At 39.2% G+C, this 22,585-nt stretch overlaps 1 protein-coding gene across 3 annotated transcripts in view; it reads right to left on the bottom strand.

Moving 5' to 3' along the window:
• zfpm1 (zinc finger protein, FOG family member 1) overlaps positions 1-22,585 on the bottom strand; it is a 269,811-nt gene that overhangs the window by 21,607 nt on the left and 225,619 nt on the right. For all 3 annotated transcript variants that reach the window (XM_060838057.1, XM_060838058.1, XM_060838056.1), the window contains exons 5-6: positions 17,219-17,321; positions 4,528-4,773 (exon numbers count right to left, since the gene is read on the bottom strand). In XM_060838057.1, the coding sequence (XP_060694040.1) occupies positions 4,528-4,773; positions 17,219-17,321 (349 nt within the window). The remainder of the gene's footprint in view (positions 1-4,527; positions 4,774-17,218; positions 17,322-22,585) is intronic.

Here is a 22,585-nt window from a genome sequence, read left to right on the forward strand (position 1 = left end):
TACTAAAATTGAAGGAATGAAAATGAAAGGAATAAGAGTAAAAATCCACCCATCTGTTCTAAAAAGGATAGTATCTCATGTAGGATAGGATCGCATGGATCTTCAGTTAATGTTGCATCCAGCACATTCGCTCGGGTTGCTGAGAGGTGATCTAATTGGCTATATCAATTCTCATTTGTACAATGTAGGAGACCAGTCCAGTCTGGTACCCACTTCTCACTTGTGGCGTAACTCCTCACCAATATTTCTTGATCTTTTTGGAGAAGTGTTTGGCTTTGTTCTCTCATTGGAAAACTGATTCAGTTCTTTCCTCTCAACAATGTTATTTGTCATGAGTGGTTTCAGCAAATCGAATGGATTGTGTTCCTTTACGTTAATGGAAATTTGGATAGCAATCTTTGTTCTTGAGTTACCTTTAACGAATGTTTCATTGTCTGAACAAACATTTCAGCCCAACCATTTGTGGCTGGGATTTAAGGGGCTGGTCAGATATGTTGAATTCTTAAGAGATTGCGACCATCATCATGAACTAGCTGTTCTAGATTATCAAACCTTGCAAAGATGGCCTCCAATCTAATAACAGTTTTCTCTGAAGATGCCATCTTCATGATGGCAACTTCAGGCCATTTAGTCTGTGTGTCAACCACTGTGAAAAACATTCTCCCTTCAAAAGGTAGCCAATATGGATTCTTTGCCAAGGAGTTTCTGACCATACCCATGGCTATAATGGAGCTAACAGAGTAGGCTGTGAAGTCTTGTGCATGCTGCCCATATTCTTGCCCTCGCAATTTTGGAGTTAAGCTCTGGTCACCAAAGTACTTCTGGCTATCTCCATATCCTTTATTCGGACAATGCCGCACTGACCTTTGTGCAGTTGATTTAACACACTTTTCATTTGCTGTGATGAAATGACAAACTTCATTCCCCATAGGAGACATCCTACTTGTACAGATCATTCTAGCTTTTGTATAACACATGGTGTCAGATTTGGGGTTGATCCTGTGATCTTGCCACAAAGTACCATATTCATCATTTTTGATATGATTGGATTATTTCTAGTGTACTTCTTAAGGTGACCTGTATTTACTAGAGTGTTCTCGACTTGTTTGAAGTAGAGAATGCCTACATGAGACCTGTTTGGTAATCAACTCATTCAGCAAAGATAATTGTGAGAGCCCTCAGCTTTCCTATGTAAGTTGGAATGCTGATATTAAACTGTATAACTGTGAGCTGACGGCAACAATGTCTGCTTCTGCACATGGCTCACGGCTACAGAAGGTATCCCTGTGTGAGGCCAAATATTGTGGGCAATGGTCTGTAGTCTATTAGTAGGTAAATTCCTGGCCATACAGTTATTGGTGAAATCATCTAATGACAAAAATGATTCCTAGAGCTTAGTTCTCTGCTTGTCCATAGTTCATTTCTGCTTTGTTGAACAATCTTGATGCAAAAGCAATTGGTTTATCCTCCCATTGGATCATATGTGAGAAATGACTGCTCCCACTCCATACATGATGCATTGCACATTATTTGCAATTATTTGGGTCAAAATGGGTCAAGACATCTGACTTTAATAAAGCCTCATTTGCTGGTGTGAAAACTCCTTTACATTGATCTTTACATTTCCAATTCGTATTTTGGCATACTAAATCGTGCAACAACCTGGGAATGGTTGCAAGATTTGGGATACAACCAGCCATAGTAATTTAGCAAGCCCAAAAATGATTTTGATTGGTTGATATTGTGTGTTGGTGCCTCTGTAATGATTTTTACTTTTGAAGGTGACTTGTGTACTCCATTAACAATAATGACAGGCCTAAATATTCGGTGGAACATTTGAAAAATTCATTTTTGTCTTTTCTCAACCTTAGGCGATGATCTTAGTCTCTGCAAAGCAGCATCTAAATTGAGGAGATGCCCATTTTAGTCGTCCCAGTGGCTAAAATATCATCTCAGTAACACTGGACTCTTTCCAGTCCACTTAAAATCTGATCCATGGCACGTTGGAATAACGTTGGTGCAGATGTGATTCTCATTGGACGGCTCTTATATTTGACTAGGTCTTTATGAATTACAATTGTCAAGTATTTCTGAGATTCAAGCTTGATTAAGGTCATTTTTACTTAAAAGCTCACCTATAGCTATTTCAGCAAAGGCAAACGATAGTGCTTAGCACAGAGTACCGGATTAATCGTGACCTTAAAATCATCACATATGCATTTACAGGTTCAAGGACTTCTGTCTTGATCGGCCTCTCTAAATCTGCCTTGAACTTTGGTCTAATTGCATAAGGCACTGATTGAGCTTGCAACATTTTGCTTGATTCTCACCTTTGACAGATATCTTTTCCATGCTTCCCAGATCCCCATTGAAAACAACGGCAGATTTCTTTCGAATTTGTGATAGATCAGTCCCAGAAACTGGCAAGCCATTTACTTCAGCCCACTTGAGTTTGATTTTCTTCAAACATGTTCTTCCCAATAAAGGTGGAAACTTTTGACATTTAAGGACAAATCTTTAAACTGACTACATAACTGAACATTCACATTGATACAAGCCCTTAAGGGCACAACTTTGACTGCATATGTTCTTAAGGGGTAACGTACTCTTTGCTACTTTCTCCCCACCACCACCCTCCTCTAGCTTATCTCTCCACGCTTCAGGCTCACTGCCTTTATTCCTGATGAAGGACTTTTGCCCGAAACGAGGATTTCACTGCACTTTGGATGCTGCCTTAACTGCTGTGCTCTTCCAGCACCACTAACCCAGAATGCATATGTTCTTAGTCCAATTTGCCTTACAATATGACTCAGCTGCTTTGGATACACACTTTCAAATATCAATAAAATTGCTGCTTTGGTCACCACCTTTACTGTTCACTAAAGGAATGACAATATTACTTGCCCAATAATAGCAAGTATGTTTAATAACAGCTCCTCTTCAGACTGAGTCTGGGACTTTCTCATGCCTTTTTTGTAATTTTCTTCCTATTGTTTGGTTTCTGTGCTCCTGTGTTTCTTTTATGTCACTTGTATTTCTTCTTCAAATACACCCACTCAATGTGCCCTTTTTTACAATAGTTTCTGCACACAGCTTCTTTATAACAGCAGTATGCTGTTGCATAACCTCTTTTTCCACACTGTCTTGGTGCTTGTCTATCAGCCACCATTTTGTGGACAGTCATGCTCAAACTTACTGGTTGAGCTTCTATGGCTGCTACTTCCACTGAGAGTGATATTTCTAGTGCTTTCTTTACGTCTAGGTTCCTTTCCATCAATAACTTCTAGATTAAAACACACACCAGCCTGTCTCTGATTTAAGTTCTCTCCAAATTCATAACAACTTTAAACAAATTAACCAAATTCTAAGAACTGGGGGATTCACAATCATGCTTGCTGCGTTTATGGAAACTGAAACTTTCTGCAATCACCAGTAGTTTTGGTGAAAAATGGTCCTCAGAATTTCTACTGTTTCTTTCTTTAGTTTTGAAACCAGCTTCTCTGCAGTATCTGCCTCCTTGGGAACAGGAACAAAATAAGGTTCCAATTCTGTGTATTTTAATCAGATGGTCAAACAGCACCAACATTTCCAACCAGTGTTTTCATTAAGAAATGGGAATGACCTATGTACCATGAAAGGTTTAGCCTACCTCACTTCTTCCGCTTTGAAACAAGGTATTCCTGAGGTGGCTTGTTTTTTCCAAGTCTATATCCCTACCTCAAAACATTTCCTTCTGTGTAGGATTTTTATTACTCATTGCTTCTTCAGGAAGGAGCACATGGTGAGCTTCTTCGGTGCTGTTCACCTCTTCCCTGAGGTGAATTCTTGTTTTCCTTCGCTGACTCCACCTGTTTTGGTGCAATGATAGTGCCTTTTGATTTCTCTTCTTTTTTTCATTGAAGTGCCTCCAAGAATTATAGCGAGGACCATGGTCTTTTTCCTTTTGTTAAATCACGATATTGACCTGGTGGATCCTGAGGCAGTTTTAGGTTTGTTCCCAATTTTCTTCTTGTGCTAAATTCCAATAAGGACCGGGAGGCTGAAGTGTTAACAGCGGGAATTTTATTATTCGGTGTTCACTCTACAGGCAGCAAGGTTAGACTAAATTGTTTCCCACACAAAGTGTACATGATGTCATCACTATGTCATGTGTTTGGACACTTAATGTAACAGTCCATCATAATTACCAAACACAACAGAAAGGATGACAAATTTTATTCCCAAAAGAATAGTATTGAACCAGGTCGTTTTTTTTCAACAATCAATGATCCTTTCATGGTCACCATTTCTGTGAGACACAGTCGATTTCAGATTTTATTATTCAAATGCAAATTCCATCAATGCCCTCAGAGTATTATGCTCCAGCCTGTTGAGTACTAGCTCAATGACATTTGCAATACACTACCATTTCCTGACATTTCAAATTTCATTCAGTTAGCTTAATCATCTCTAGCTAGCAATAAAAAGTCAGAAGAATTTATCACAGTAACGGTTACATAATTTGTTTTCTAGTTATGTAGAACTTACTGTTGACAACTGCTGTGGCTAATATTGCAGCCATGCCTGCTTGTTGAGGAAGAAGCTGGATGTCAGAATGTAACGAAGCAGGGTAGGTGGTTGCTTGCTCTGAACACTCTGCAGGTTCTACTGTCTCTGTCTTAACACTTAGATTTAACACGGGATAACTGTTACTCTGATGCAAAGGATGAACAATCGCTGTCAAACATTCACCTTCTGTGATGGGCTTTGTGGTTTTGCACCAGATTTGATCATCTGCAGAGAAAAACAAAATGTTTTTGTGAAATACTCCTCAATTGTTCTAACAGTGTCAGAGGTTGGCAATGCACATAGTAGTTTCTATATATCTATGTGTTTGCAGCAGATTGTCTCCTAAAAAGTGAGATACTGAACGTATTTCCTTTGCCTTTCTTATCGGAAGTCTCCTTTAGATTTGATTGTGCTCCCACACGGTTCCTACTTATCTCTACAGATTCAGGGTTAGTTAATAGAACAGCAATCATTTGAAAATGGACCATCATAGATCATAGGCATAATTATTACATGGATCAAAGATCCACATGAACATGAAGCCACCCGAGAGTTTTACTTGCCTTCCTTTACCTATTTGTACAAGTACAAAAAATTGAGGCTACTGCATAATGATGCCTGGTGAGCAGAATTAGCAATGGTTTTGGTGTTAGCTCCCAATATTATATGTAACTGCTACTGCTTTAACATATGTAACACTTGACATTGACTAGCGCTACCAAAACCATGTACACACATAATAGACTCTACTGGGATATGGAGGTGCAGCATTGACTGACATTATTTTGAATTAAGTACCAGTTTAATGCCCTTAATGGAAAACCAATTCAATACTTTTATGTTCAATACTTTTAGTGCCAAGTTTTGTTCTAAAGTAGTAACGTTACATACATTCCCTTTCACATTCTAAGTAAACAGCAAATGGAAAGCACATACTAGTTTTAAAAGCAATGTAATTCAAAGAGTAGGTACAAAATCCTTCACATGTATGATTCTGCATTGGGATCCATGTTCTTTGAATACAAATTAGATTCCGGAGTCTCATTTATAGAACTGTAAGGGTAAAGATAAACCTAGTCTAGCTTTCATGATATTTTGCCAACTTTTAAAATATTAACATGCCATCTTCCAAAACCTGGAGCACACTGTGCTCTGTAATGTAGGAAGCCAGCCAGGTACCAGTGGTACTCATGTATTGCCAGGGTGTTACCAGTAACAAAGTGGAGGATTCATAAAAAGAACTACTGGCATTGAACTACACAATTAGAATGATATATATTAACATTAACCTAGGAAATGTTACAATATAAAATCTTGTGTATGGTTTTCTGGCACAAAGAAACAAACAACTGCATTGAAGAAACGGTGAAAAAAAAAACACAAACTCTTAAGTGAAAAGACACGCAACCAATGCTTAATAAGTGGACTCGAATGCAGCTGAATACTATCAGACAGGAAGTCAGGAAAGGAATTCATTTCAGGTCAGAAGTAAACAGGCTGTAGCCTTAAGTGCTGGAGCCTGGAGTCTTCAGCATGGAGGTTTGCAGCTATAGTATCAGGATTAAAAATGGGGAATAGCATCATTTGCAGTATGTTGACCTGGGAAGAAGGGTATAGAGACATGACTAAAGGGAGGGAATAAGTCGAGTTCACTGACAGAACTTTGACATACAGGATCGGGGGGGCAGAGGAAGAAAGTATTAGCTGGAGCAAATGCCTTTATTAAAATATTAACCATCTAAGAAAGATCACTTATATTTGTTACTTGGAAAATCAGCAACATTAAGATCTGCTAAAACACTACAACTATACAACAATATAACTCGATCAGATTACGGATACATTTTGAATTAAGAATAAAAGCCCAATGTATGTTCCACAAATGTGTAAAAATTTCCTTCCCATGAAGTACATTGCTTATCTTGGAAATTTATAGCAGAAACAAAAATCAATGCCTACATAAATGATGGCAACAGAGGTTAAACAGGACTAGAATGTGCACTTTTTTCCAGAGTTTAGAGATTCTATCCAAGCTGGGTGACTGATGGTTGGCGGGAGCAGTACTTTCAATGTGTAACCGCATCTGAGGACAACTCTTTTAGAGGAAGTGGGGCCTGTTGTACAATGTCAAAGAGGTCAGACAGCTGCTGAGGCACCAGCTTGAACTATAGATTTTGCAGTCACCGTTGGAGCCATGTGGCTCTAGAGCAAACTCCAGCAGCTTTAATGTTAAATCCTTCTAGGATCATGTTTCTTCATCTGTGATGCCCCTGATTGACCTAGCAACAACAAACATGAATTGCTTCCAAGTTTTAAGTGAACTAGATAAGCAAAAGAGCAATCATATCACAACTATCTATCTCATTGCTAGCGCAGAATATCTTTCAGTTATCACTATTAGTGACAGCAGAAAATAGGAGATTATTAAGAACAATTTTTTATGTTGTGCTGGTCAGAGAGTGCACTTGCCTAACATGGGTATGATGAGGGGAAATAAAGTCTTAGGTAGATAATGTTCGATAATTTCCACCACATATAAACAAAAGACATGTATACCTCTGAGGGAACCACTGCCACACAGCAACATAACCACATCTGTTACAAACCACAAAGGGTTTTTTTTTTCTGATAAATCATTATCACACGAATCTACAAGGCATCCCACTACTATCACTACTCAGGCTTGGTGGTTGTACCTTTCATGAAGAGAATATTTTATTTAGGGTTGAGCCAAAATCTTACCAGAAAATGAAAACAACCTAATATCTTTGAAAATCACTTTAGAAACTAAAAATGTTATCAGGAAAATAAATTTAAACTAGATTTACTTTAAAATGAAACAAAATGCCTTACTGAGTTCTATTTTGTCATTTCAAGACATTTATTGCTAATGTTTCTTAGAAACCCAGTTCTTTTTCACAATGTATCTATGCAATTTGATTTTATCGAGTGTTGATATTTTGCTTATAATATAGATTTTTGTTACATCAAAATTAGCAAATAATCACATGTACAGCATGTTTCATGGTTGTGTTTTGCTAGTAGATAAACATTGTGTTGTACAGTATATTTATTTTAATCATGGCTGATTTAGCTTTAGTAAGGATTCCTTTGAGGAGTTCACCCAATCAGATTAGGAACCTTTTCTCCAGCTGACTAAGCACCAGAGGTTATCTACCATAGTCTAGAAACATAAAAGCCAGTAGAGTAGCAACAATTGGCCACAGTACAATCATGCATGTGAAAAGAAAGAAAAATAATAATCACACAAAGTCCTCAGTCATTGGTTCAACCCTGGCAGCCTACATGCGGAGTTGGTGGGGAGTGTGGCGCATAAACTTCTAGACACAGATTTTATCCAGACTCCTGCTGGAGGATGTAGCTATGTAACATCAGATAATATAAAATTGAACAGGTCTGTAAGATATTATAAAATACCCTTTCAACTCTCTGCCAGTAAAACACATTAAAAATTTCTACTTGGACAAATTACCAGGTGGTACCCAAGATTCATACCAAAGGAGGAATGGCCATCATCTATAGAGGATCATGAAGAACATGAGGGACAATTACTATTACACGGGCAGCGAGTTGTTAATGCAAGTGACTCAGCAAATCATATGGGGGCAGCAAACAAGAAGTGTTTGTCCATGGCCAGACCTTCTGGGTTTGAAGGTTCTGACACATATTCAAGTGTCAGCTGGACACTAGTTCACTCACAGCAAATCATGTGTCTATTTCCCCAGACCCCACAACTCCCTTCAAATTGCCACTGAAGAAACAGGAGCTTGCCTTGAACTTAGTGAGGACCTCCTTAGAGGGTCATTTGGGAAAGAAGAGGTTCCCTTCTTTGATATCTTAAGAAGGTCAGTGCCAGTGGATCTTAACAGCTCATATGGGTACAGAAAATGGATGACCTGCAGCATTCTGCACCACTGCCCTTGCTGCTAACTTATTCAGTATTCATAGAAACATTTGGTCACACTATGGCACTGCACAGGCATCTCATAACAGGATAATTGCCTTACACCTCGTCATATGCATGATGTACATTGACAGGCTGACAGTCACCTTGGCACTCACCATTCCTGATGAAGGGCTTATGCTCGAAACGTCGAATTCCCTATTCCTGAGATGCTGCCTAACCTGCTGTGCTTTAACCAGCAACACATTTTCAGCTGTGGTCTCCAGCATCTGCAGACCTCATTTTTTACACTCAAAATAATAAGCTTTTATAGACACATTGCTTCCTATCAATGGGGGCAACTCACTATGTGCCATAGTTCTTATAACTTATTCGTGGGATATGAACATCACTGACTAGGCCAGCGTTTATTGCCCATTCCCAAACGCCTTAGCAAACGCGGTGGATGAGTTGTGTTCTTGAACAGCAGCCATCCATTTGGTCCAGGTACATCCACAGTGCTGTTACAGAGGGAATTTAAGGGTTTTGCCCCAGTGACAATGAAGGACAGCAATATAGTTTGACGTCAGGATGGTGAGTGGTTTAGCTGGGGAACTGGCAGATGGTGGGGTTGACACGGATTTGTTGCCTTCATCCTTGCAGATGCGAGGTGACAGGTTTGGAAGGAGGAGCCTTGGGGAGTTATTGCAGTACATCTTGGAGATAGTCCATACTACCACCACTGTACATTGGTGATGAAGAGGCTGAATGTTGAAGGTCAAGGATGTCATGTTAATCATATGGGCTGCTTTGTCCTGGATGATATTAACCTTCTTGAGTGTTATCCAGGACAAAGAAGTGACCCCATTGTCTACAGCAGTTCAAACAAAGGAGTGTCTGAGGCTCAGAGACCCCAGATGATGCCTACTACAAGGATGTACCAGTCGGCAGAGTTCTTCAATTTTTGTTGTGGATTTTGGGGCAGCATCTAGGTATAGTGGGAAGGAGGGTGAGAACAAATACCTTCTCAGAGCACATCAGTGACACAGACATTCAAGACACACACACATACACAAAATTCTGTAAGTATATATCGACTTGTACTATTCCAAACATGACTAGTGATTGCCTCATCCATTATACAACCAGATTCACATGCAGATTACACTCAAGGCACTTCAGATCTCTCCAGATATGGATGTCAACAATGACATTTAGGGAAGAAAACAGAATCAGGGACATCCAATAGAAGCTCCTCAGATAAGCTCTTATGGGATAATGGTAGCATGTGTCATATACCTACAAACTCCAGGAAGAAAAAGTGCTTGTGTTCCATGTCTGGGGTTCTCAAATTCATGCTTGAAAATCTAAGGGTAGGAGGTTGGCAATGACCATATCACATGTCAATCTTCGTATCGTGGAGCCAAATGGAGAGAATACCTCAAAACCTCATAGCTCATGGTATTGGAAACACTGTCAGTGAGGATACTCAGGCATTGCAAGCGTACAAGGTCTCATTGCATTCTGCAGCATTGCACAGTTAATGAGGGAGTAAGGTACACAGAAGCAGATCAATATGGAATAATTTAAGGAGTAAATTTTCAACTGTGACTCATCTCTTTAATTCATATTAGCACAACTATCCAGTAGCACCTGGTCACAAAGGTATTTCTTGCATTATAGATGCTACAGCACTAATATTTATGCAAGGTTTGTACACTTATTATCTTCTTTATAGAGGCATGGTGATCTAGCTTAATCAATGAATGTTGAAAACAGCACACAAAAATCTGACATCTGACTGTGTAAATAAGAGTGCAACATGTACAGAAAATGTTTCTGGCCACTCCATCACCCTGAAAGCCAGTATCTGTTAGGTTGTCTCTAGCTTGTTGGAACATTGTCTTGTTTTCTTTACCTCCCTTTATCCTGGCCTGAGAATCCCCAGCAGATTTTCTCCTCAGAGGTTTCTCCTTACTTCTGCTTCTCCTTTGTCAACATATGCCCCCACCTTGCAAGGCACAGCACACCAACATGACGCAGGACAATTTGTCTGACACTGCACCATCTGACCAGTCTAGGCATTAGAATCTCGTTTCTAGGATACCTAAAATCTGCTCTACAATGGACCTTAAGAAAGCATACACAATGTTGTACCTCTCCTCAGCGTCAGTCTGTGATTTTGGAAAGGTGGTTTCAGCCTGGGTTGAGAGGGCATTCCTTGTCAACCAAACCATCTTACATGGGCCAATGGGTTTTAGAAAGAAAATTGGCACATGTGAGATTGGTCCAGAATGTATGAGCTAGGGTAGCTCCCTGGATTTTTAATGCAGACTTACATCATCTGGCTGTTGTGGTCAAATGATTTGAATATGAAGCGATGGAACCCTTTTCGGATAGCTCATGATAGGTCACTCTGCTCATTATGTGGGCACAATTGGTTACATCTTGAACCTGTGGAAAATGAGTGACGGCACCCTAGTCTCAGCTGCCTGACTCCCTGTGTCAAGAGGTAAAGAGATAAATTGGTGATTGTTGTGAAGAGAGAAACACTGACATCCTGAATGCACTAGTGAATTGATTAAACATCAGTGAGCTCGTTTAGATGAAATGACAGAGTCCCTAAAGCTCCCTGAATGATCCACTGGCATAGAAATTCAGGGCAACTGTTACCTTGAAGGCTATTAGGATAGAGTCAAGAAGTGTGGAAAAGCTCAGCTGTCAGGCAGCATTCGAGGAACAGAAGAGTTGACATTTCAAGCGTAAACTCTTCATCAGGTCTTCATTCCAGATGAAGAGCTTACGCTCGAAACACTGACCCTCCTGCTCCTTGGCAGCTGCCCGACAGGTTGCACTTTTCCAGCATCACACTTATTGACTCTGATCTCCAGCATCTGCAGTCCTCACTTTCTCCTAGGCTATTGGAATAGGATTCCCAACTGACACAGGCAAGGGATGATAGCTTGGGACATCCCAAGGAATTGTCTACATTAGCTTTCATGTGCCTAGCAATCACTGTATCAAATCCTGTGGATCCTGTTTGGTCCAGGGGCTCTGCTTTGATGTGGTTTGGCTGCTGTCCTACTCCTTCTCCCTCTGCAGGCTGATGACTATCGCCGAGTCAATATTCTATGCATCTCAATTGGGAAGGCAAAGTTAATTCATCAAGCTTTAAAAATAATAAGATGTAAACACAAGCTTGAATCATGATAGCGAGAAGGGCAACTTGTCTTTCGAGAAGGGAGGACTTAGTTTTACCTCCACAGTGAGAATCTGATTTTTGGACTTCTGCCTGATTAAGTTAGAATCAGAGAATCAGACAGTACAGAAGGAAGTAATGTGACCCATCGTGTCTGTACCAACTCCACAAAGAACTATTCAGCTTGCCCCATTCTCCAGCCCTATCTCTGTAGCCTTCTACATTCATCACTTACAAAGTTCTAATGCTTGTCATTCTTCTTACCGCGTCTATGAAAATCACACCCTGCATTCCAAAACAGTTTCAGAGTAATTGATGTTTGGGGTGGCTGTGCTGTCAGAGGCTGGTGGAAGATTGGAAGTGGAGCATGTTTATTGATACATTACAGATAACCATAATCTCTTGAACCTATTTGACTGTGTTAAGATGACATGGAGGTAGCATGTATCTTGAAAAGTTTTTGACTTCTCAGAAGTGAGATTACTCCTGAATAGGAAAGGTGGTTAGTAAGGCCTTGCCAGGATTTCTGGGCCTGACAGCATTTTCTTTCACAGTTTCAGAACAAAAAGGGAGAAAAACGTGAACAGTTTGTTTCAGCTTGTTAATCTGGTTTACTATAGAAAAAAAGGCAACCCATTCCACTACATGGAATGAAGCACTCACCCGCTAGAAATCTTGTGCTAACTGGTACATTTACTCATTTAACAAAGTACCACACACTAATTTCAAAGTGCGCAAATCTTCAAAGAACAAGAGGTAAGGTTATGTTCTATTTAATTGTGAACCAAGGGCAACCCCTTGGTTGTGCTTTTGGATGTGCATTTCGTCATGATGTACATTCAAGAAAAGCTAATTAGTAAAACAGCATCAATTATGCTTCTGCTGTAATTGCGTGGTCATTATAGACTACGACTGGATTCTATCGTTACAAGCTAAAACATCTTTTAATAAACAAAGAGGCCTACAAAGTTCATCTTTTGCAGTCCACACTTTTTTTTTGTCATTCCCAGTTGAATTAGTTTGACATTAGATTGCAGTGGTAATCCATTTCTTTCATTCTGACTGTCAAAGGGAATCTGAATGTCAGTAAAGGGAATTTACACATGATGTATAAATTTGAAATGACAATATAATTTCAAATAACAACTGCATAAATCTGCAGAGAGGTCATCTATTCAGCAGTCAGGGAAGTAATGGTAAGTCTTTTGCAACTTAGAATGAAAGGTCCCAGATTGATAGTTTCTCAACTAAGATCACATTAAAATGGTCAAAATAAAACTTTCATTTCACAATAATATTGATTTGGACTGGATAATTGCCCAAGATATAAACCACTGCATTATGATGGGAGCTACTTAGCACCACATGAGAAAAACAGGACAATGCTTTTGTAGTAGATGGTCAGCTGAAAGTACAAATATTAAAATTAATTCACACTAAGCATCCAAAGATACACAAACCCCATTAAGTATGGATAACGTTTCTTTTCTACAAACTGGAAAAATACTAAAACAGGTAAAACCCTTCTTGATAATTATAAAGCTTTTCATTCCAGATAGTATTTATGCTTGTGTTGATACATAAAACATTGATTATGCTAGAAAGAAATATAGTATCTCAAAAATTGCCAGGAGCTTCTGATTTGATTAGAACTTGAGCGATTTTAAAAGTTATAGGCTTTATTTGTTGCAGTAGGAAATCAAATAGTGTATGCTATAAGTTACATTTGAGCTTGTGGGTTAAAGTTTGAATATTTTCTGACACAGTAATTTGCTGAAAATGCGAGCTAATAAGCTTGACGGGAAACATGCCTCGAGAACCAAGATGAGGAGGGCAAACAACTCTGCATCTCCTTCCTTTACCAGATTAAGTAGCATAAGAATTGAGAAGGAAGTGCAAATGCGAGTCGATCAATTCAATCAACCAAATTTTAACAGAGAACAACTGAGGTTAACAACTGTTATGATCCCAGAAAAAAGCATCAAATTCATCTTATGATCTGCTTAGGGACTAATAACTTCATTTAAATTTGAAATCCTCAGCACTTTCTAAGAGAATAAAGTCACAAGATTCCATAGCTTTCAATGAACAAAATAAACTTTACAAAATTAGACAAATAAAACAACAAAGTATATACTCTAAAATGTAAAATTAGCATGCAATGAATGAGTTAATGGACAAAATGTGGTTGGATATCCCAGAGAGTACAACAAATAATAAATGTTATCAAGTCAGATCACATGAATTTCCCATTAATCCACTCAGATGTTATTGATATTAGGGGTAATAACACTTACTAAAACTTTGTCTTCTCACAAGGGATATTAAATCTTCACTTTTGAAGATAATGCCTTAAATTCCCTCAGATGTTGCTCAGAACTGAAATGCCTCAATGGCTGGTCATCTCCCAGTGGTCAATCTCTTTTCCTAGAAGTGCAGTGCCTTGGATTCTTCAGGCTGAAATCCAGGACCTGATTAATTCACAATTCAGGCTCTTTCACAGACAGCTAACTTCACATAAGTTGGCAGTATCTCTGGGTTTCCCTGAATTTAACTCTTCTGCGCAGAACCAGTTGAATATTGCTGCCTTCCTCGAGCCCGAACATAAACATATAGAACATCTAACATTACAGCTCAGTACAGGCCCTTCGGCCATTGATATTGTGGTGACCTGTGGAACCAATCTGAAGCCTATCTATCCTACACTATTCCATTTTCATCCATATGTTTATCCAATGACCATTTAAGTGCCCTTAAAGTTGGCGAGTATACTATAGTTGCAGGCCGGGCATTCCACGCCCCTACTACTCTGAGTAAAGAAACTACCCCTTTTGAAAGCGGCACGGTGGCACAGTGGTTAGCACTGCTGCCTCACAGCGCCTGTAGACCCGGGTTCAATTCCCGACTCAGGCGACTGACTGTGTGGAGTTTGCACGTTCTCCCCGTGTCTGCGTGGGTTTCCTCCGGGTGCTCCGGTTTCCTCCCACAGTCACAAAGATGTGCGGGTCAGGTGAATTGGCCAAGCTAAATTGCCCATAGTGTTAGGTAAGGGGTAAATGTAGGGGTCTGGGTGGGTTGCGCTTCGGCGGGTCGGTGTGGACTTGTTGGGCCGAAGGGCCTGTTTCCACACTGTAAGTCTAATCTAATCTAATCTGTCCTATATCTATTACCCCTCGGGTATCCAGGATTGTTCATGGGTTCCAACTGCATAAAATAATCAGATGGTTCCCAAGATCTCAACAAGTCCCCAAATCCTCAAATCTAACAGCAGCATTTGGGCAGTATGGAGTCTATTTCTCAAAGGTCAATATCTCTCCGACTGACCTTTGAACTGATTTGAGTGACCCATTAAGGAACTTGCAACAAGCCCACCCTTGCTCCCATGCAGAACCAAATATAAGTAGAGGTGGAACACACTGCACCAGAATAGTACAATACCCCAGATCACTGGCTTATATGCTACAAATGGATGCTAAAAACGGATCATTGTCGTTCAGTGCACACCATTACTAAAATGGGCAGCAAATTTCAGATCCACACATGTATTATAGATACATGGCAATCAGAAATGCATGAGAATGGTATCTCACTGAAAAACACATATTTGATATACACAGGTACAGTGTTGTATTGCATTACTTAAGTGATAGATGATCACTAAATTTGCCAGAAAAAAGTTATGACTAGTCCATTTTAGTATAAGTACATTTTCATTGGTGTGATAAGCCTTAATTGTTGTTAAGCAAGTCAGTTGGCACTGAAAATTTATATTTTCATATGTGGTATCCCCATTCCTTTTATTGTTGGAGAACTAAAATATTTTAGTTTATCTTTGCCTCTTTTCTATCTGTGGACTTCCCAGGTCAGAGTCTGTGCTGCTCATTAACCATTTCTTCAAGCTGATTGGTTGTTACTTATCCCATCTCAGAGCCCTGTAGATAGAAGCCAGTGTGTGTGTGGTGGCTTTCCAAGTACAGCAAGATTCACTTTGAAATCCCGTAGAAATTGCACAGGCAGGTGAAAGTATAATGAATGACATATGGAATTCATTCACTGCTGACCAAATTATCAGGCCGAAACAAGTATAGAAAGAAAAGAAACATAGGGAGAAATAATGAACACTGAATGAGAGGGAGTGAAGAAGGAAAACGTAAATAAAGAAAATCTCGAGCAAATAAAACCTGAATAAATAAAACCTTGTACTTGGAATAATTAATTTTCCATGCCTAAGGGTTGTATTTTCAGTAATTAACACTTTATTCAACTCAAAATGATGTGAACCAACTTTCTTTGGAGAGTTTAGGTAATATCTATCACCCAAATAAAGCAAATTCACATCATCCAAGGCATTTCAATACAAGGACAAAATTAAACAAAAACCCGAAAGAACACCAGAGACAGAAAATCAGACAAAAACCAGAAATTGGTGGAAAACCTCAGCAGGTCTGGCAGCATCTGTGGAAAGTTTTGAATTGTATAACTGTTCTTCAGAACTGATGACAAAACTTTTCAGATGCCGAAAGTCTGAATTGAATACAGCAAATTCAGGAAGTACTTAGCAAGTCCAGCAGCACCTGAGGAGAGGGAGCATTTAGGTGCGACCTTTCACTAGCAGCCAATCAATGAAAAAAAATTGATCTAAATAACAGATATAGAGTTGACATTTTAAATTTTTTTTAAACTATTGGCTGCCAGTTTTATGTCAATTTTATAGTATGCTAGTTGCAATTAAAAGGTTATTACTTGAATATTTCTCTTTCTAGATAGGTCAGACTTAAGTATTTCCAGGATTCTCTACTTTTAATCATTTTAGACAGCAAGATGATATTTCTGCAAAGCTAAAATTAAAGTGGTTCAGCAACATTTGAATATCTGTGTTTGTCCATCAGTGATTCATCCAAAGTGGTCAAAATGTTTCTGCATAAATAACAGCAAGTGACATTTACCTCGCTTATGTTGAGTAAAATCTAATGCATAAAGTTAATGATGGTGAGTGGACAGATTTCCAGTTAGAAAATATTCCTTCTGATTCATCAAGTTAGCTTCTGAAACACACTAATCAGTACTCCCAATACAGTCATGCAGAAAACAAACTTCACTATTCGGCCTATCAAATCAGCACTGACTCTCTGAAGAGCATCCCATCCAGACCCATGGCTGAGTTATGTCCACATAACTCTGCATTTAGCCTCCTAGCCTGCACATCCATGGCAAATCCAGCTAACCTGCACATCTTCAGACCTCGGGAGGAAACTGGTGCACCCAGCAGAAACCAATATAGACACAGGGAGAATGTACAAACTCATGTCCAAACAGACAGTTGCCCAAGGATGGAATCAAACCCAGGGCCCTGTCACTATGAAACAGGAATGTTAACCACTGTGGAAGTATACCACCCAATGAATCATGAAGAACATTTACAGCTGCTTGCAGGGTTTCAGTTTCCAATAGAGCTTCACATTTCCTTCCAATTATTTTTAGGCCATCAGAAAAGGAGTAATTTTAACAAAGTTTAACGTGCTAACCCATTTAACTATTTAGAGTTGATGGAAAGAACATGTATGTACCTTTGCAGTAGATTGTGCAATTAGCAGATCCTTCATTCACGGTTACTTTCAGTCGTTTTAACCAACACCATTCGTCCTTCAGCTGCAGAACTGTATTAAGGTACTGTGAGGAGAGAAAATAACAAGTTTAGGAAGCTGCTTCTCTATTTTGAGAATTCCTTTTGAACTAAATTTGACATATAGCACAAAATACAAAACTGGTTGCCAATTTCATTCATACAATGGTCTATGATCATGAGCCAGCTCAGTACATTTACATAACTTTAATAGCCATGTGATGCAATTTTATTTTGGATCAATTATAATGTTGTGTAAATGCAGGCTAAATTCCAGAATCAAATGCCAACACCAACAACTTATATTTACACATCGCCTTTAATGTAATGAAATATCCCATAGGCACACTATGAAACAAACTTTAACACCGAGCTACAGATAGAAAGACGAGGGCAGATAACCAAAATTATAATCAAAGAGGTAAGTTTTAAGGAGTAGCCTAGAGGACATAAATGAAGCAGAATGGTGCTTTCCAGAATGGTAATTCCAGAGATTAGGGCCTACGCAATAAAATTCAGCAATAGAGTTATTAACATTCAGTAATTCTTAAGAGATCAGAAAGAGATAAGCAGAGATATCTGGCAGTGTGGCGTTGGAGAGGATTACAAAGATAGCAAAGGTGAGACAGTGGAAGTATCTGAAAACAAAAACAAGAATATTAAAAACAAGATGTTGTTTGACTGGGAGGTAATGCAGAACCATGAGAACCAGGGTCTCTGGTGAATGGGACTTCCCATGAGTAAAAAGCGAGGTCTGCAGATGCTGGAGATCAGAGCTGAAAATGTGTTGCTGGTTAAAGCGCAGCAGGTCAGGCAGCATCCAAGGAACAGGAAATTCGATGTTTCGGGCACAAGCCCATTCCTGATGAAGGGCTTGTGCCCGAAACGTCGAATTTCCTGTTCCTTGGATGCTGTCTGACCTGTTGCGCTTTAACCAGCAACACATTTTCAGCTGGGACTTCCCATGAGCCAAGACACAGTTTTGCAGGACCTCAAGTTTATGGAAAGTAGATGAGTCAGTGTGTTTTGGAATAATCAAATATACAAGTAACTAAGACAAAAAGATTCACTGGGATGGGACTTGTTTGTAGATGTTACAGTGATGAAACAAAGTAGCCCTAGCAATTGTACGAATGTGTGCTTAGGAACTCAGCTGGGTTGTAGATGACACCAAGGTTGGGAAAAGACTAGTTTAGTCTCAAGCTGTAGCCATTGAGAGGGTGGAGTCTACAGCTAAGAAACATAGCTTGGAGCAGTGACTAAAAGCAATGACTTTAGTCTTTCCAAGAATAACTGCAAGAAATCTTAGATTATCCAACATGGGATAGGTAGATTGAAGGAGGTTGTCTCTCTCTATTTTGCTGTAAACTCAAAAGGATAAAAATCCAAACTTTTAGTTAAAAGGATGAGTTTTAAAGGGTAGCTCAAAGGAGTTGAGGCAGAATGACACTGAAGTATGGAATGCAATTCCAGAGAGTTAGGGCCCATGCAATCAAATCCAGGAATTAAATTATTAGCATTCAGTGATTCCTAAATGAGATAAAGTTAAAAATCACACAACACCAGTTTATAGTCCAACAGGTTTAATTGGAAGCACTAGCTTTTGGAGCACTGCTCCTTCATCAGATGGTTGTGGTGTACTCAAAAATAGTAAAGGTGAGTCAATGAAACTCAAAAGGAGTCTAAGTACTATTTAGCATCAGAATGAAGTGGAGATCATTTTGCATGAATGTCATGCATATGGTGCATCCTCAAAAATGAACAAGTGGTGAGAATTGGCCAGAAAGCACAAATTCCAACAATTATGCCACTATATTAGGATGTACTGCCATTGAATCACATTGACGTACAATTTCTTTCATAACGCTTTCCATATCTTTAAAAAAAAAATCAGTTTATCTGCCATTAGTATTAAAAGATGGACCCACATGAACTACAACTTTTATGCTAAGGAATGATTAAAGCCGCTTTCAGTTAAAACGTCCAGTTCAAAAAAAGGAGTATGTGACAAAGTTTGCAAGATTTTCACCCATTGATAAAAGTCATTTGCAGTACAGATGGTTTTTTTAACTACAAAGTCATTCACAATAAATGAAAAAATAATTACCTTTCAATGTACAGAATAAAACTTGCAGCCACAAGATGGCACCATTGACAGATTTATCCTGAAATTTACTTTTCTCCTATCCAAATACGTAGCTGTTACAATATTCAATTATTCAGAAATATGGTTTTCAGCCAGAGTGAAAAGAATAAATCGATCTCGATTTCAAGCAAAAAACAAAGGAAGCTTTTTAAGTTTAGGTCACTGGACTGGAATGTTAGGTTTAATTACTATAGATATCGGCATACAAGCCAACCTTGCTCTAAAAACAGGGGTCAACTTATATGCCAATATATAAGGGTGATCCACCCATGGACAAATCATATAGGGTCAGCTTGGTCCCTTACACCAGGGTAGGTACCAGCAAAATCCATTGTGCGGTGAAAAACTGAGGCTATGCACTAATGCAAGTATAGCTCAAAGCTGAGAAGGGGGGTTGAGTTTCTTGGTAAATTGTGCAGTAAATGTTGAAACATAAACAGGGATACAAATAGTACAATTCATAAAAAAGGCAGTTGCAGCAATGATAAAGGATATTACACTGCATATTTAGTGGAGCACTCCAAAGTAGTCCTACAACAGCATTTAGTGGCAGCAGCTCAAAATACAACGATAAACAGCACTTTAATGAAAATATTGTGAACCCATATCTGATGGCACTTTAGACATTTTTTTTGTGGAATCTATTAGCCCTTTTCACAGGCACAGCTAAATATGCAATCTCTAATTTATTGGATGACAATTGCACAGCAAAGAGAACAGAATCATTGATGTTTAAAAACTGCCATTGCATTCTAATGGTAACATGTAGTATTACATTCCTCAACTATTTCAAGCGACAGGAAAAAGTTTGATAGTTTAACACTATCACAATAATTATAAAAGGAAATGCAGTCCTAGGTGTCAAGTTAGATCTGCTTTGATGCTGTGTATGGAAGCTACATGTTCAAGGGAAACAAACACACTGTTTCATTAAAACACGCTGTGTACATCAATACTACATAAATGTAAATCACTTTTTGACAAGTTTTAATTTGATAAGTGCAGGGAAATGTACAAGGTGAATAGTTCACTCAGAAAACTAGCACAAGAGACTAAATTAGCTAGTGTCTAATTAGCTCCCCATGACATTCAGAAATATTACTATCACTGAATGCCCCATCACCAACATCCTGGGTATCACCACTGATGAGAAATTTGACCAACTGCTAATTCCTGAGGCTATAACATCAGGTTAGATGCTAGGCATTTTGCAGCAAGTGATTCACCTCCCCTCCATCTCATCAACTGTCTGGCTTGAAAATATATATTTGGTCCAAATTGTGAAACACAAACATGATGTTGAAAGATTTATGTACATCAACAGAGATATAATGCAGTGGAAGAGAGTGGAGTCATTGCGAGTTCAGTGAGGAGGGGAGAGGGAAGACTTTTCCTTTGTTTATCCACATCAGCCTCCAGGATACCTGGAGTTATAATGTTGTACATAGTTTGAAAATAAAAATCAAAGAGTGACATTCCAGGAGAACTACAAGAGCATTAAAGAAAAGAAAACTTAGTTTATGACAGGCAGTTATTCCATGTAAAATGCCCATCCTGTGGCATGTGAGGACTTGTGGACACTTCAAGACTGTAGAGTCCAAATTTTAGAATTTAACTCACTGTTGAAGTCATTATGGTGCAACTCCTGAGGCTGAAATCATTCAGAGAGGTTGCCACACTGCAGATTAGGGATACGCACTCAGATAGGAAATAGGTGACCATGGGACAGTCCAAGAAAACCAAGCAGATAGTGCAGGAGTATCAAGAGATCCTGCTTGAGAATAGGTTCTTCACTCCAGATCCTGGGGAGAGAGATGGTTCATCAGAGGAGTGCAGCAGCACCAGGCCCAAGGCACAACTGACAGGCTAATTGTATAGGAGGAAAGAAAAGTGGAAGGGGGAAATTCATTAACTAGGAGACAGACAGGCATTTTTGTGTCCACAGACATGACTCCAGAGTGATATGGTGCCACCTTGGTATGGCAGGGTGAAGGATATTACTGAGTGGCTCCAGATCAGTCTTCTGGGGGAAGGTGATCAAGCCGGAGGTCCTGATTGACATTGGTACCCACGATATTGTTAGGAAATGGGATGTGGTCCTGTATCAGAACTTAGGGAGCTAGACAGAAAATTAGCAAATAGGATCACCCAAGGTAATAATCTCATGATTACTCCTAATACCACAAGCCAGTAAGCAAAAAATTAGAGGATAAGCTGTAAAGATGGTGCAAAAAGGAAAATTTTAGATTCTTGGGACACTGGGATTGGCTGTGGCGGAGATGAGATTGAACCAGGAGAAATCTGAACAGAGAATACCAGGAAAAACTTATAAATGGATCAAAAACAAAAGGGTCCAGAGTTAAGGTAATTTGCAAAGGCAGCAAATATGATGTGAAACACAATTTTTGGATACAGCAAGTGGCTCGGGTGTGGAATGCACTGCCTGGATGTGGTAGAGGCAATTTCAATTAAAGCATGCAAGAGGATGTGGATGATTATTTGAACAGAAAGAATGTGCAGGATTATGAGGAGTATGGCAACAGAGGGGGAATGGTATTAAGTCAGGGTGTTTCCTCCGAAAGCCAGTGCAGCCATAATGGGCCAAATAGCCACATCAGTACCATGACAACTCTGAGATTCGGTGAAATGAGCGCAGCAGTAGACCAATACCTTCTCAAGGGCAATTAGGTGGGCAGCAGATACCTGCAATGCACACATCCAATGAATCACCAAAATAATTCTATGACCCTAAGGTATGATGACTGATTTGTGCAGATAAGCAGAATATGATTACCCGGGAAACACAAATATGTCAATAAATGCTCCTCCTAGTGAAAGTACATTGAAAGGAATTTGACTCTATACTTGGTAAAAAATAGTTATTTTCTAGTCCCTAGTCTTGCTCTTGCATCTGCTCTGAAATTACTCAAAGCTTGACAATGATGCTGACATCTGCAATCCTGAAATCTTTCACATCCTTTTCCTATGAATGTTAATGATGGTGAAAATTTTAATCTGGGATGATCCCTGAGCTGTTGCTGAGCTGTTGATATGAAATCTAATTATTCAGCCTCAAACCAAGAGCTACAGTCATTCGGAGAACTCATCAGTGCAGTAGCCAGAGTTCAAAGCCACATGCAATATCCAACATTCATTGGAAAACTT

This window comes from Hemiscyllium ocellatum, chromosome 17 (genome assembly GCF_020745735.1).
Source record: "Hemiscyllium ocellatum isolate sHemOce1 chromosome 17, sHemOce1.pat.X.cur, whole genome shotgun sequence".
Taxonomy (NCBI): Eukaryota; Metazoa; Chordata; class Chondrichthyes; order Orectolobiformes; family Hemiscylliidae; genus Hemiscyllium; species Hemiscyllium ocellatum.